At 35.9% G+C, this 17,949-nt stretch overlaps 1 protein-coding gene across 2 annotated transcripts in view; it reads left to right on the forward strand.

Annotated features, from left to right (window-relative positions):
* The window catches only part of LOC126259882 (gamma-tubulin complex component 4), a 173,634-nt gene that overhangs the window by 112,102 nt on the left and 43,583 nt on the right, over window positions 1-17,949 (forward strand). For both annotated transcript variants that reach the window (XM_049956952.1, XM_049956953.1), the window contains one exon: window positions 11,717-11,830. In XM_049956952.1, the coding sequence (XP_049812909.1) occupies window positions 11,717-11,830 (114 nt within the window). The remainder of the gene's footprint in view (window positions 1-11,716; window positions 11,831-17,949) is intronic.

Consider the following 17,949-nt stretch of genomic DNA (forward strand, 5'->3'; position numbering starts at 1 on the left):
CTGGATTGCCATTCATAAAAGACACAATTACAATCTGCATTCAGGCCACAGCAGCCAGAGACAATGAGCAAGTGTGTGTTAACTGTCGTGTGAATGTGTGTGTGCTGTCTATTTCCAAAAAAAAATGCCTTTTGGCATAAAGCTTAAATGTTTAATAGTCTTTTCATTGTGCCTGTCTGTGACTTAAAGCCTTGTCTGTGTGGCAAATATCAATCTATCCTTTCCATAATATTATTGTTAAAGATGAAGAAATATATTTATATGGCTACATACTGGACATTTATAAGATTTCTGTAAAAATGACTATTTCTGTACAAGAATTCCTGTACATTACAGGAACCACCATTAAGGAAATGCTTCTGTTATTAGTCAGACATTTTATTTCCACTGTCAAAGAGTTTTACAGCTGCATCTTTCACCCGTTTTCAGTGTCAAAGTTAGATTCACTAAAGGGTTATGCAGATCATTTTTCATTCTTAAGTTGTACTCTGTTCTCAAACTCAGATGGATGGTTGATTATGAATTCCATAAGTGAACAAATTTACTGTGAGGCTTTGATCAATACCCCCAGCTGCTTAAAGAGATGTCTGCAGGACTCTGACAGAGTACTAATTAGTAATTATTTTCTTTTGTGCAGTGAATACTTTTTGCCTAAATAAGAAATTCCCCAGAACACTATCCTATAAGAATCTGTGAATGAGAAAAGACAAAATGTGTTAACTTACTGATTGCTATATCCCCAAAGTTGACATGGGAAAAGTGTCCAAACCTAAACATTTTAGCAGTTTTAACATGAGGTATTTCCACTTCAGGTTTTCATCAGTGTGCTCCCATAAGAACTTGGGACTTTCTACTTAGCTTATTAGTTCTTGTTGGTATAGAAGGTTAATAGGAGGAGGGTATTTTTGGCAGTACAAAACGGGATGAGCTATTTTTTCCCCAAGTTTAAAGCTTGCCGGTTTGTGCAGAACCACTCAGTAAATTACACAAAAACATAATTTCCTATTTTACCTACTGATGTTTCTTTGCTTGTGTTTAGTACAATGCTTGTTTTGCTTGTGCAAGCAATACAAACATTGTACTAAACGCAAGCAAAGAACCATCGGTAGGGAAGAAAGAAAAAACTCTACTGTATGGTTAAATATTGATGCATCATCTTGAGTAAAATATTCCTGAGGTAAAATAGTCCCCCATTCAGATCTTTGGGTGGAGTCTACTCTGACATGCTCCTGGTGGAGAATGGAACTTTAACTCCATTACTGGGACAGGTAAATTAGAAAACTTAAAAAGGAAGTGGATAGGTTGAAGTTGGATATAGTGGAAATTAGTGAAGTTTCATGACAGGAGGAGCAGGACAACTGGTCAGGTGGATACTGGGTTGTAAATACAAAATTGAAGAGGAATTATGGAATAGTAGGTCTAATAATGAATAAGAAAATAGGAATAGGTAAGCTACTATGAACAGTGAAGTGAACAAATTATCATAGCCAAGATAGACGTGCAGTAAAACCAAGAACTGCCCCAATTTAATCCCCATACCACAGAAAAGGTTATAGAAATGAGTGTCAGTAGTGAATGTAGAAATTCAGATTATTTGTAGAAAGTGAGGCTAATAAATATTTTTTAATTTCATTTTGAATTGGTAGCGATGTAACTCACATGGATGTTAAATTTCTGAATCAAGATATTCAGATTGTTTGTAGAAAGTGAGGCTAATCAAGTATTTTTTAAATTTCCTTTTGAACTGGCAGAGATCCTCACTTTACTGTTTTATTGGGGGGTTCAATAACACTTAGGCGGTTTTTTGTTCTACTGATTTTTATTTGTATGAACTAGTTTTCGGCTGATTAGGTCATTTTCAGATAACTATTGGCTATTGTTTACAAGGAGCTTGTGTTCGTATGAACCAAAGATTCTGGACTAAGATAAAATGCACTTACATAAGATCTTTAGTTGTGGTATTGTCTTTGGAATTGTCAAACGACTCTTTTCACTTTTTGTTCTGTAAAATTGTTCTTTAACATAATAAATCACATTTTATGGTTTGTCAGTACCATGTATGATAACAATTAGAATTATTTAGAATACACATTATTACAAAATTACAATTTTTTGGTATTTGTTGTGAACCGTTGCACTGGACGCTAATTGTTGGTTGTACAACAGCAATGTTTTCTTTGGGGGTTACTTTTTGTTGTTAGAAAAATTGAGCATTAATAAATACTAAAATTACATTGTTAGAGTTGAGTTACAGTTAGGAATGTAAACACATAAGGGATATTACATTATATTGGGGTGTGAATTTGTTTACTATTGGGACACTTTGTGGCTAGTAGCAGGTTTACTGTATTGTGTAAAGTTTAAGAGTGGTGATGTGCTCAGTTACAATTGGTCATTTATAACCAACTGGGGAATTAGAGCTAAGTGTTTGTTGAGTTCAAGTGCTTCTAGTATGCTGAGTTTTCTGCCTTTGTTGGGTGTGAGCTTGTTGAATATCTAACCACCAAAGTACATTACTCCATTCTGAACTCTGGAAATGAAAATTATTTGTTTGCTTTGCATTGTGATTGTGCATATCACAATTCAGTTGACAATGATTTTTATTATTAGTAAGAAAGTTCAGTAAGGAGTAATATATTGGGAAGTGAGTGTCAAATGAGTGTAAAAACTCCAAGATCTGTAAAGGAGCTTGTGCAAGATGTGTGATTATCTACTTTGCACGATAATCTTACTGCTCCCTTCTACTGAGGAAACACTTTTTACTTCAGGTCCAGTGGCCCAGAAGGTAATTAAAAAATAGGGAGTGAAACAATGCAAAGTATACAACACTCATTTCTTTCAGTCAACACAATGACATTTGCTTCTAAGGGTATAACATGCCAAACTGAGCTTCTTAATTAATTTAATAAAGTGTTGACGCCATTTTAACTTGTTATGCAACTGGGCCCCAAGTTATTTTGTACACTGGGCTTCATTTGATATATGTCTACTTCTGTTGTTAAAAGATTGTTTGTTTGAAATTGCATTAACGCAGTCTTAGTCTTTGCATGATTAAGAGTTAATATGTTATCTGTGAAACACTTGTAGGCCAGTTAAGCTATTAACTGAACTGTGTCTGCTAGGGTTGAGTTTGGACCATTTACTAGTATGTGTGTGTCATCAGCAAATATTAAAGTTTTTTTAACTGCACTGTAAAGTAATTAAGAGATCATTAACGTAGGTTACAAATAGTCCCTGTGGCGTTCCACATGTTATGTTTCCCCATTCTGAGGTTATTTTCATGCCTGAGATACAGTTTATTAATGAGAAATTCTGCTTTCAGTTATGGAGGTAAGATTCCATCCAAGCAAAGGGATGCCATTAATACCATAGCACTTCACTTTTGCTAACAAAGGAAATAAATTTCCTGACACAGTCCAAAATCATTGTGAATATTTTGTGAATAAAGCTGTCTAGATTGCTTAATATACACATTTATTTACAGTGTTGTTTCGGCTACTGTCATCAGATCAAAACTTAGTTCTTTTAAAACAATGTTCAGTGTTAGTATCAACAAAACCTATGCCAACTCAGCATCAAGTTGACATTCCTGTGAGACTTAGATTTTATTGATATTGGCACTGAACTTTGTTTTACAGGTTATAAGTTTTGATCTGTTAATGATAGTAGCTGAAACATTATTATAAATGAAGGCATATATTAAATGATCTAGACACTCTGTTCAAGAAAGATCCACACAGTCAAATGCTTTGCTATGGTTGCAGAATAGACCAACAGGGATTTTTTTTTAGCTCTATCATCCTATCGTTTGTAAGGTTTTGTATTTCTATGTGTGGAAAATCCTAGAATCCTTTGCAAAAGCCAAACTGAGAGGCAATTAACATGTTCTGCTCTGTTAGTTGAATCAGTACTATCATACACCACTTTCTCAAATACATTTGAAAAGTTTAAATGCGAACATGTATACTGTGTTATGACTGTGAAAGGAACCTGTGACCATTGGAAGCAGTGCCACAAATTCCCTCAAAAAATCGATACACACACACACACACACACACACACACACACACACACACACACACACACACACACACAAATGTCATATTAACAAATGTACGCCCACCTGATGATGGAGGTTTAAAGCTTTGAAATGCATCGTGATTATAAATAAACAGTGACTGGTAACAGTAAACTTGTTGTTTCATTTAATTAACAGTTGAAAAGACTGGAAGATGTAATAGAGATCTGTAGAGGTCATTTGATTGTCTCCAGTTTTTATAGGGGGATTACTACAGCATATTTCAAACTGTCAAGAAAAATGGACCAAGTCATTGATAGATTATAAAGATAACTTAAAGGTAATACTATCAAGTCGGCATAAGATGTTAATATTCTTCTAGAAACACCATCTTAGCCAACAGAATCACTTTGTACTAAGTTATATTTAGGTGCTAAGCCAAAGAGCCAGTTGCATTATGTATCACTGTCTGTTTAAAATCCTTGACATATTTTCATTATTCAGTTCTTAAGAGAATATTCTTCAGGCACAAAAATAAATTTGGGCACATGCAAAGGAAGTGCTATAGGATCAGTAATTTCCACAATGTATATAAATGATATAGTGGATAATGACAGAACCTTCACGAGGCTTTTCACTAATGATGCTGTTTCATACAGATAAATTCTCCTGCCGTGCTCCAAAAAATGGTAGGCCTATCTACAAAAGATCAAATCATGCACCATCTGAAAGAGAAGCCTGTTATTAAGCAAAATGTGGAGCTATAAAATTACCAAATATCCAGCAACCAGTCGCAAAATCATGTTTTATTTATTCACTTTTGCAAATCGATTTGACCTCTGCTTAAGACAGTGTTACTACTCAGGGCACATATTGGTTGAAAGCACCGATGATGGCTGTTAATCAGTTGAAATCGATTTGCAAAAGTGAATGAATAAATAAAACATGATTTTGCGACTGGTTGCTGCATATTTGGTAATTTTATGGTTTACGGTTACTGCACGACTTGGGAACCACATGGAGCCCACCATTCAAAATGTGGAACCTCGCCAGCCAAAACTGTTACTCATAAACTGAAGCTAGGTAAATTCAACATTCAAGATGACAGTTAATTTAACTAACACCACAAATGCAGCAAGAAAAATAAATGTTGTTTAATGGGTGATAAGTCATCTTAGAGGCCTTGCACATGAGATAAAAAGCGTAAACAGTGAAGTAAATGCTTCAGGTTTTATTAAACCTGGCACTCATCTTAACCAATTGCTTCAACTGTAAACAATATCTCTCGAAAGACAATGAAGGAAGACTTTATTGTAATCTGTGGTGGTGCAAATAACGGTGTACACAATGATGGTTTGCATGCTGTTAATGCCTTAAAATCTGCTCTAAACCACCTAAATGACTCAAACGTCATTGTCCTCGGTATTCCACACATGTATGACTTGCCTCAATTCTCGTGTGTTAACAGGGCAGTAGCGTATACAAACAGTCAATAAGCAGAAATTTGCAACTGTTACGCAAATGTACAAATGGTTAATGTGCAAAATTTTAGTAGAGATCTTTACACCACTCACGGCCTTCACCTCAATCGGTGCAGAAAAAGTCACTTAGCGTCCATTATTTGTGAAATCATCGAAAATGCTAGGAACAACGTATACTCAAAACACACACATTTGAAGAATGAGTGCTCCCCAACACAAGAAGACTGCAGGAATGGGTATAGACAGATGACATTGGACAAATGGCTGCTGAAACCACCAGGTAAAGCTGATTCTTCTCAGTCTCCCAGTACATGGAAACAGACCAACTTGAATAAATGGATAGTGAAAAATACCAGATCCGCTCTGTCAACTGATATTTCTTTTTTAGGGATAAATGTGTAAGTGGTTCTGGAAATCAAAATCTGACTATTTACCATCAAGACATATGTAGCCTGAGCAACAAGATTAGTGAACTCTTAATTAATATCCAGGAGCCACAAGGTATAGATTGTGCCCGTGTTCTGTGCTTTAGTGAGCACCATGTTATGTCAGATATTGGAAACCTGCTATAGATAATTACTGCTTAGCAACATCTTACTGTAGAAAATTTATAGAAAAAGGTGGAGTAGTGATCTATGTCAGAAACAGCATCACATGTAGTGTAATTAATGTGCTGAATTTTTGCATAGATCAACAGTTTGAAGCGTGTGCCTTAGAGCTAGCTTCAAATAATTCTTACATAGCAGTAGTAGCTTTATACAGGGCACCTTCAGGTAACTAATATACATATTTAAACTCAGTAGAGATGTCATAGTTGTTGGAGACTTCAATGCAAATTTCCTAACAAACTCCAGAGACAGAATAGATCTTGAGAACTTGATGTCCTCATATAAACTTGCTTCTGTTGTAAATTTTCCCACCAGAATAACTTCATGAACAAAATCATTAATTGATAATGTATTTATTGACATAACCAAGATTGATGATATAGCTGTCGGGCAAGTCCTGAATGGTCTCTCTGACCATGATGGACAAAGACTCAGCGTTAACAATTCAAGTATTTGTGAAATTAATAGTGGTCCCAACTGGAAAATTACTAGGAAATCTACTGCTGAAACTATTGAGATCTTTAAATCATGTCTCCAAAATGTAGACTGGGGTCCAGTATATAATGTAGAAAATTCCAATTCCAAATACAACCTTTTCAGAAATGAAGTGGCTCTAATATTTGAAAGTACCTTCCCAAAAAGAATATATAAAACTCATACTAAAAAATCGACCAACAAGCCTTGGATTACCACTGGAATTAGGATTTCTTGCAAAAGAGAGAGAGAGAGAGAGAGAGAGAGAGAGTTGGTACATTGCCTCAAAAAAATCAGATGACCCTAACCTTTTAAATAACTATAAAAAATACTGTAAAATATTGAACAAAATCATTCAGAAATCAAAATGTATGTATCTGTGCTCAAAAATTAATAACTCCACTAATAAAATCAATACTATATGGGAAGTGATACGAAATGAGACTGGTGCAAATTACCCCAACAAGGCCCAAAATATTGCTCTTAACGATTAAGATAAACTAGTTCAAAATCAAGATACTGTAGCTAAAATCTTTAATGAGCACTTTTTAGCTGTTGCTGAAAAAACAGCATGCAAAGGCTCTTCAGAAAAGGCAATAAAAACTCTGAAAGAACTTTTCCTTAACTCCATAGACATGATAGGTATGGCCCCCATAACAGTGGAAGAAGTAAGAAAAACCACAGTGTCTCTAAAAAGTAAAAATTCATTGGGTGTACACAATATTTCCAGCAAACTGCTAAAATCCAGCTGTAATCAACTCTCTAAAGTCCTAACTCATATACTCAATTCCTCTCTAAATCAAGGTATCTTCCCTGACAATGAAGTATGTTACTGTGAAGCCCCTCTCCAAAAAAGGTGATCCCACAGATGTTTCCAACTATCGTCCTATCTCTCTTGTAACAGCATTTTCTAATCTAAAGCCTTTGAAAAATGAATATATGTCAGGATTGTGAATCACCTTGAAAAATTTGCACTAATTAGTAAACAACAATTTGGTTTCAGATCAGGTATATCTACAACTGAAGCAACTTATGCACTTACTAATAATGTTTTAGAATGCCTACACAAGGAAAAATTACCCGTTTGCATATTCTGTGACCTGACTAAGGTTTTAGACTGTGTTGATCACAGAATACTTTTAGGAAAATCAGCCCAATATGGAATCCGTGAACAAATGGGTAACTGGCTCAGATCATATCTAGAAGACCGACAACAAAAAATAGTATAAGGTGTTAACAATCTACAAGTAGGAGATGTAGAGTCTGACTGGGGAACAGTACACCGTGGAGTTCCACAAGGGCCGCTCCTTGGTCCCCCTCCTGTTTATTATATATATTAATGACCTACCCCTGTCCTCAAACAGTGATAGCAATATCACAATGTTTGCAGATGACACAAGTATAGTTACAGCCAGCAAAACCACCACTGACGTAGAGTTAAATACCAACCAAGCACTTGCAAATGTTCCGAACTGGTTCACAGCAAATTCTCTAGCAATAAACCTCAGTAAAACAAATTACATGCAGTTCCAATCCAGTTACATAAGCCCAGAAGAGATTTAACATTGCACACAAAAGCCAAGAGTTACAAAGCATTCAGTGCACAAAGTTCCTAGGCATTCAGATAGATAACCGGCTCACTGCGAATTCCACATACAGCAAACACTAAAAAAGCTTAACTCAGCAACATTTGCCATCAGAATAATCTCCAAAATTGGAGTCATCAACGTATCAAAGTCTGCATATTTTGCCTAATTTCATTCAGTGATGTGCTATGGAATAATCTTTTGTGGCAATTCACCACTTAAAAATTTGTAAGCCAGAAAAAAGTTGTCCGAATTATATGTAGTGTTCCTCCAAGAACCTCATGTCGCAATCTTTTTAAACAGTTAGGTATATTAACCAGTACCTCACAATATCTCTTCTCACTCATGGCTTTCATACTTCTCAATTCCTCTGAATATGAAACAAAAGAGACATACCATCATTATAACACAAGACGGAAAGGTGATATGCACTGTGAATGGATAAATCTCTCTGTGGTACAAAAAAGGGTAAAGTACACATGTACAAAAATCTTTAACACACGCCCAAGTAATATAAAGTGTCTAAAAGAAAATAAAACGCTATTTAAAAAAAAGCTAAAGGAGTTCCTACTGGAAAAAATGTTTCTATTCTTTAGATGAATTCTTTAGCAGAGATAAATAATTTGAGTAGTAATTCGGATTATTTCCTTTGTCATTGTACCTCTATTGTTTTTTTATCACTATTGTAATTCTGTATTGTATTGTTTATTATTTCTATTATATTATTGTGTTGTACCAGTTTTGAATCATTCATCTTCCATGTGTAATATACCAGTATGTATTGTATTGTATGATATCTATATTGTACCTGCTTTGACTCATTCCACATCCATGCGTAATCACGCCATAAGTTTCATTGCTAGAAAATTGTAGGGAAATGCAGAAAGGCTTGCAGGAGGTTGATGCATAGTAGAGGAAATGACAGTTTAATCTCTACACAAAAAGGTAACTCATTGCACATAAAAAGCAGCACAACTCATTGTATGATTTCATGATTTCAGGACCATCACTGATAGCCCTCACATCTATTCAATATCTGGAAGTATGCATGTAGTACGATTTAAAGTGGAATAACCATGTAAAACTAATTTCAGATTAGATAGATGCCATTTGAATTCATTGGAAGAATCCTCTGGATGTGTAGCTGCCCATGAAGGAAGTAACGTAAAACTCCCCTCATTTGACCAATACTTGAACACTGCTTGTCAGTTTGGGATCCATGTTTGATATGTCTGGTAGAAGAAATAAGAGATGATCCCAAGAAAAGCAGCATGTTTCATCACAGGTTCATTTTTGTAAGTGTGAAACTGTGACAGATGTACTTATTTGACACCAGTGTCAGAAGCAACAAGAGAGGAACTGCAAGTTGGCTTGCAGAGTACAGGTGTATATGTACTACTGAATGTACTGTATACATACTATTGAATATACCAATACTCTCAACTGGCATCCTCATCAGTTATTCTTCAACTATATGGCACATTTTCTTCAGTAGTGACTGTTACATCTAAACCTATGGAACAACAATTGCTATCGGCTCCTGTGTGCACATAGTGACTCACTGTATTTTTCACTTTTCTCTTCATATTTCAACATGTGTCACACTTTCCCCTGATACTGTTTTCATCACCTTGGAGTGGCTTCACCAGCAATTGTCATACACGTCGCATTTCATTTAAATAATTTCTAATTTTTTAGCCTGTCCACCTTTCACCTCAAATTTTTCACTTTCCCTATCACAATGAAGCTTTGAATGTTCCACATTTAGTAACGTTAAGTGTCACTGAAAGATTTGCCATGGATAATTGATTGAATAAATCTTAATCTTTTTTGTGCTTGGGATATAACACCATATCACTGTCAGAGCTAGTCTTCAAACATTTCAGAATCGCTACAGAATCTTTATCACACAATGCTGTATAAGAAGCTCTGATGGTTTTATTCTTTTGTAAGAGATATTACAATTAACAACCTTGATACAGTGTAACTTGTCTGGCATGGTAACTAAAGCAGAGATTTCTAAACGTAATTGTGTTTGTGGTTTCTGAGGGCAGTTTTGAAAGTAACTGTCTTTGTAGTGTGGTGCTAGTATTCATGGATGGAGCATGTTCTCTGATTCAGTAAGCATCCAGCTGTGAAAGTATGAACCTCATTCTGTCACACATTCGCTTGTTATAACTTCAAAACATGAGTGCTGTAATAAAAAGAATTCCATGAAATGTGAAGTGCAAGCAGTAACAAGATTTCTTTAGGCACAAAATGTTTCAGCAGGAGATACTCATCAGTAGTTTGTACTGTATATAGTCCAAACTATGTAAGTGGAGCTGTTGTGCTGCTATGGGTCTGATTTTTTAAAAGTGGTGGAACAAACATTCATGATAGAGAAGAGTGGGAGGCCTTTTGTTGTGAGTAAAGAGATTGTCAAGAAAACTGATGAAACGATTTGTGAATATTGAAGATACATTATTTCTGAAGTTTCTGGACAATTAATTCCTGCAAATTTCTCGAATGGTTTTGTATTAGGTTGACAATGAAAACTTAAGCTACCGCAAGTTCTCTGGTTGGTAGCTACTGGAATAGATCAGAGGTCCACAAAACCAAATGAATGGATTCTACCTTAGACTTCCTTTGATGCTACAAAGTGGAAGGAGAAGATTTTTGAAAGAATTGTGACTGATGACAAAACTTGTGTGGAATATGTAAACGTTGAAGTGGAACAATAGTTGATGGCTTGCAGCCATACCAATTCTGCATGCAAGTTGAAGAAAGCCCACCAAATTTCATCATTGAAGAGAGTTATGGCTATGGTTTTTTGGGATGCTGAGGGAGTTTTGCTGGTTGAATTTCTGGAGCGTGAAGTGATCATCATTTCAGATGTTTACTATGAAACTTTAGAAGAAACTTAAGCAAGCAATTCAAAACTAATGCTATGGTATGCAGTCATCTGGTGTTGTATTTTTGCCTGACAACAAGCGTCTTCACAGTGCCCAAACAAACTCTAGAAATTCTGAAGCAATTGAAATGGGGCATTTCTGTTCATCTTCCACACAGCTCAAACTTAACACCACATGATTTTCATCTCTTCACTTGCATGAGGAAGTGGCTTGCTTTGCAGCACTTTGATGAAAATAGCTAACTTCAAAATTCCATGAAAGATTGGCTGCATGCCCAGGCAGCAGAATTTTATGTAGAGGGAATTTTTAAATTAGTGAAACACTATGACAAATGCTTGAATTTAAATGATAACTATTTTGAAAAATAGCAAGAAGCTGTAGTTTTAAGATGTATGTAATAACTTTTTTCCCTGCAAGTTTTTACTTACAGCCAAATGGAGGTTACTTTTCAGATCTCTCTCTTATATTTACTGGTTTGTTTGGGAGTATGTTTATAATAATGTTTCACAGTCAAATTCATTACAGCTTATGTTCTTATTTATTGCATCACACATGTGTACAAATTCATTGTGTTACAGTGACAACATTTAACATAATCTTTAGACAGATGGAAATGGTATTTTTCAAGAATTTTTACTGTGGCATTTAATTTCAGATGTAAACCGAGCATTCCAAGTTGCTGCACAGAAAGTTCTAATGACCGATGAGGCAGCTCTTGACAAATTTTATTTTTTCCTTCCGGGAAGAGCTGAAGGAGTTGAAATAAAAGGTATAAGATGCAGTTAATTTTATGAGTCCAAATACACGAAAACAGCATAGTTTTTGTAGAGTAGCACATTACTTGACATTGACAGTTTTCTTATTAAAAACAATATAATATACTTCAGGGTGTTTATTTTGTAACCAAAACTTATCCTTACAACAAATATTGGTTTTGATATCACATTGCTTTTACAAGGGAAAGTTCATAAGGTGAAGGGGACAATGTTGAAGTAAGTGAGCACGATAGTCATGTGTGGTCACCTCTTTAAGGGACAAATCTTGAAATTAATTTCCTACGTAAGATAACTGTATGAGTAAAGATGAGCAGACTAAATGGCAGATAAAACCAGTTAGTTATAAGGGAAGACCCAAAAGCCATAACGTTGTTTCCCACAAATCAGGTTCTTTAGTGCTGGCCCCAGCAGCAAAGACTCCCACAGCTATCTTTTTCTCTTTAGGTTTGATGATGGTACCATTGTCATGTACATTTATATGCATCAGTTACCTTCCATTAGGGAAGTAGATGCACTCAGCGACTGTTACGTGATTTATAAATTATAGAGCACAGCAATCAGTTGTCTATTTTTAGGTTTTATTACACAAATCCAGATTTTGGCTAGTGCCTAGCCATTATCAATGCACTATTTTTTAATCTCGATGCATGATAGTTCCCTGTTGTTCGGGCATCGGTCACAGTTCTTTGAATATTTTGAAAGAACTGCGACTGATTCCCAAACAACAGGGAACTAACATGCATCGAGATTAAAAAATAGTGCTTTGATAATGGCTAGGCACTAGCTGAAATCTGGATTTGCGTAATAAAACCTCAAAAAAAGAAAAAGACTGATTGCTGTGCTCTATAATTTATAAATACATTTACATGCATTTGACGAACTTTTGTTGACAGTATGACAGACCTCAAGATGTCCAAGATAAAAACTGTGTGGAGATGAATGGCTGTCTGGGCCTCCTGCTATATAAAGGAACTTGAAAAGCTTTCCATGTGAATTTAACAAATGTGTGGGATATGGATGGACCTGCTGTATTTCCAGTTACTATGCTGTAGAGAAGATTACTGTTTTTACTTTGCTGTTGTGGGGGGAAAAAAATACTCTGGACCTCTAGGCATGAGAGGGAAAAGACTGACAAGTTAGCTGCATTGTATGAAGTCATCACACCATTGCTAGATATGTAATTGAAGTTGTATTCTCCTGATGAATATGCAACAATTGATGAGCAACCCATTCCATTTTGAGGAAAGTGTTCCTCCTGACAATATGTGTCAAATACGCCAAAGAAGTATGCCACAAAGGTTTCTGCTTTGGCAGACTCTAGAACATTCCATCTAATGAATTTTTAAATTTGTCTTGTTATTTCTGTAATAGTTACAGACAGAGAAGTGGTATACCAGTGTACCTCTTGGAAGAATTCTATTGAAGAAAACGTTGATGTTAGTCAGAATATTATGTAAGAACAAACAAGATGTGTCATTCCCCCCCCCCCCCCCCCCCCCCCGCCCAATTTTTTTACAATACACAAAGAAGTGTAGCTTCAAGTGTATTCAGTTCTACAAGAATTGTGACACTATTGTCATATGTTCTAGCCAAATCTCCACAATGCATGATGACCGAAAGATCAATGAAAACAGAGCCTCTCAGAAAAATCTGGAACTTGTAAAGTTTTACAACCATGCAATTTGTTTTTCACTTAGTAAAGTGTCGGATCTGAATTCATATGCCCTATACAAATTGTGCTCTGTTAATAAAGTTACAAGATGTGAATTTCTGCAGAATGTGGCTACGGACATGCTAATTGACTGTGTTGTCCAGAAGGATGAATAGTTCTTATAAACATCAGAATCTACAAGAAAAAGAAAATGTAGCTTTATCTAGAAGGGAGAGTGGTGACAGTACGCAAGTGTGTGTAAAAAAAGGGGGGGGGGCACTACAACTGCCTAGAAAAGAAGGTGGTCTTGTCATACAAACCCAAGTACAAATGAGAGAGAGCATTTCTGAGTATGTTTGGCGTGTTCCAAACATGTATGTAAAACCACACTAAGGTGATCTGAACATCCTGCAAAGATGACAATGAAAAGTGAATATTTTATATTATGTAACATGTAAAATAATATGCTTCTCCCTGAAAATGTTTCAGAAGCTTCTTCTTAAGAAATCAGTTATGTACAATTAAAAGATGATCAAAATATCAGTGATATTGGTATTATCATTTCGTAAGTGAAACCTTCTCCAAGGAAGTTGCCGTGGTGGGATGGTTTGTGTGCCTCAATGATAGAGATAGCCCTTCTGTAGGTGCGACCGCAATAGAACTGTATTTGTTGAGAGGCGAGGAAACATGCTTCCTCAAGAGGGGTTGCACCCTTTTTGGTAGTTGCAGGGACAACATCTGAATGATTGACTGATCTGGCCTTCTAACTTCAACCAGCAAGGTCTTGCTGGGCTGGTATTGTGAGTGGCTGAAATCAAGGAGAAGTACAGCTATTAATTTTCCAGAGGCCATAAAGCTCTACTGTATGGTTAAATATTGATGCATCATCTTGAGTAAAATATTCCGGAGGTAAAATTCAAATGTTTGGGCGGAGTCTACTCAGGAGAATGTCATATCAGGAAAAAACAAAACTGACGTACTCCTGGCTGAGAATGGAACGTTAGCTCCCTTACTGGGGCAGGTAAATTAGAAAACTAAAAAAGGAAGTGGATAGGTTGAAGTTTGATGTAGTGGGAGTTAGTGAAGTTTCATGACAGTAGGAGCAGGACTTCTGGTCAGGTGGATACTGGGCTGTAAATACAAAATTGAGTAGGGATAATGGAATAGTGGGTCTAATAATGAATAAGAAAATAGGAACAGGGGTGAGCTACTATGAATAGTAAAGTGAACACATTATTACAGCCAAGATAGATGTGCAGTAAAACCAAGAACTGCCCCAATTTAATCCCCATACCAGAGAGAAGATTATAGAAATGAGTGTCAGTAGTGTTGAGACCAGCTGAAATTACTAAAACTGAAGAAAGCTGTAGTTCACAATGGAATCTCTATTAGATCATATGCTGGGTTTGCTGCTGAGTTAGCATGTCTTTTCATTATAATCTATCATAGATTCCTTGAACAAAACACCATGCTCAGTTGTCAGAAGAAAGCACAGGTCACACCTGTTTACAATAATGTAGAAATGATCCACAAAACTATTGCCAGGTATCCTTGACATTGATTTCTTGTAGAATCTTAGAACATATTCTCAGGTCAAACTTAATGAGGTATCTCAAGCAAAATGACCTCCTCCATGCCAATCAGTATGGATTCGAAAATGTCGATTATGCGAAACCCAACTCATACTTTTCTAATGTTCCATACTGAAAGCTTTTGATCAAGGCAGTTGGGTGGATTCAGTATTTATTGATGCCCAGAAAGCATTTGACTCAGTACCACATCTACGCTTATTGTCAAAACTATGGTCGTGTGTTGTATCAAGTGAAATTTGTGTCTGGATTGAGGATTTTTTTGGTAGAGAGTATGCAGCAGATTGTCTTGGATGGAGAGTCATCATCAGATATAGAACTAACTTCAGGTGTGTCCCAGGGAAGTGTGTTTGGAGCCTTGCTGTTCATATTATATACTAAGAACCTTGTGGACAATGTTAGTACCATCCTCAGACTCTTTGCAGATGAGGTTATCTATAATAAAGTATGATCTGAAAGAAGCTGTATAAATTGATGATTTCAAAGTGGTGCAAAGATTGGCAACTTGCTTTAAATATTAAGAAATATAAATTTGTGCACTTAACAAAGTGGGAAAATGACTATAATATTAGTGTATCACAGCTGAATCAACCAAACTTGGTGTTACACTTAGTAGGGATATCAAATGCGACAATCACATAGGCTCAGTTGCGGATAAAGCAGGTGGTAAACTTCACTTTATTCATAGAATACTGGAGAAATGCTATCAGTGTACAAAGGAGATGCTTGCAAATCATTTGTGTGACAAATCATACTGTTCAGGTGTGTGAGACCCATACATAAGAGGACTAACAGGGGATATTGAACATATACAGATGATGGCAGCATGAACGGTCACAGGTTTGTTTGACCCATGGGAGAGTGTCACAGAGATGCTGAAGAAACTGTACTGGCAGTCTCTTGAAGATAGATGTAAACTGCCCCAAGAAAGCCTACATACAAAGTTTTATGAACCAGCTGTAATTGTTGACTCTAGACATATACTACAACCCCTTATTTATCACTCACATAAGGATCCTAGAGGACAAGATTAGATTAATTACAGCATGCACAGAGGTATTTAAATATTCTTCTCATGCTCCACATGTGAATGGAACTAGAAAAAACTCTAATAACTGGTTCAGTGGGACGTACTCTCTAGAGGTGGGCCAAACGGTTATTTTGGAGTAACCACTATTGTGGTTAAAGTTATTTTTGACCATTATTCTTAACAGTTATTTATAACTCTCAGTTATTTTTCACTACCACATACTCCAGACGGGGCTACAGTTAAATAATGAAGTAGGTGGAATCCATCAGTTTAGTTATCAGTATAATTATGACTACGAGTAGTGCAAAGTGGCATGAATATCGTATGAATTGTGCGATAACCTTAGCTAATTAACTGTCCTGTACATTTCAGTTGATGTTTGAACAGTTATTGGTGTTTCATATTGTACATATGTAGGATATTGGTCGCTATTAAAAATATTATCCTAGCAGCTGCAACAGAAAGTACACGGACCTTCATCACAGCACTGTTTAAGTGCTGTTTTAAGTATGAACCAATACATAAGCTGAATACTTTAGGTAAAATTCGAAGCTTAATTTATTGTGCTGTCCGCTTACTAGAATAAGTGTATGGCCTTGTAATACAACAAAAAATATACGTAACATGAGAGATTCATTTACTCTTGTATGATATAGTCTATTCGAAGAAAGTGTGAGTACACTAATCTAAGTTCAATGTGAAATTTAAGGGTCTTAAAGTTTTTTGGTGGTAGTATGACTAAATTACATTTCTCCAAGCATTCGATTTGTTGTGTATCTCTGAAGTTTGGGATTATTGTATGCAGAATTCCAGCGGATGATTGGTTGTGTTGACCTCATAAAGGTAACAGATTTAAATGATTCAGAAGTCATTATTATACCTTTTTTACTCTGTTAATCTAATTCTTCTCTGGGTATTCAAATTGTGAGAGTCTGAATTAGTAGTATTGATGTTGGGAATATTAATTTGCATTAAGTTTTCAGAAATTTCTCAGTAACATAGTTCCTCTTCTGAGGAATACTTTACATGTCAACTCCATGTTTTGCTTCTTTTCCCCTTCTGTCACACATATAAGGCAATAATAAACACTTCATCTCTCAGTGCCATCTGCCTGCTTTGATTTTTTTTCTTTTTACAATTTAATATAATGACAGTTAAATGTCAGAATATGTAACAGACTAATTCATGGATGTGGAATATGAGCACTTAAAATGAAGGGCTAAGTTTTGCACATAACAGAACCTCAACACAGCAGTGAGTGCACTTGACAAAAAAAATTTTAATGTTGCTTAATATAATAGAAAATGAACTGACCTGAGTCTGTTTGGAAACAAAAAATCATATATTCAAAAACATTCACATAGTATGCACAAGTACTAGTAAGCCCTAACATAAGTAAATCTATACTTTTATTTAAATACCGTTGACAAAGTATCTGACATGATTGTTGTTGTAAGCATACCTGTTAAGAAGATATTCAACTATTTTCAATTTTTAGTTCACCTACAAGACGCAAATATTTCTGTAAGTGTAAAACCCAGGGTTACCACAAGTTCTGGAAATCAGGGAATTTCAAACATGTCAGGTAAATCAGGGAAATATCAGGGGAATTTGAAAAAAAAACCAGTGGAAAAATCTCACTTTTTGTCTCAGTAGATGGAATGGTTTGTTTACTGAGAGATCATGCATCATCTCTGTTTGGGTGCAGCTGAGATTATTTGCAACTTCCCTACTCCCTCATCCTTACTGCTTCTCCCTTTCCTACCACTCCCCATAGTTTGTAGTTGGTGCTGTTACCACTTCTTGCTGCTAGCGTAGTAGCAGGCTTGGGTCTCTTTGTTT

The sequence above is a fragment of the Schistocerca nitens genome, chromosome 5 (assembly GCF_023898315.1).
Source record: "Schistocerca nitens isolate TAMUIC-IGC-003100 chromosome 5, iqSchNite1.1, whole genome shotgun sequence".
Lineage (NCBI taxonomy): Eukaryota > Metazoa > Arthropoda > Insecta > Orthoptera > Acrididae > Schistocerca > Schistocerca nitens.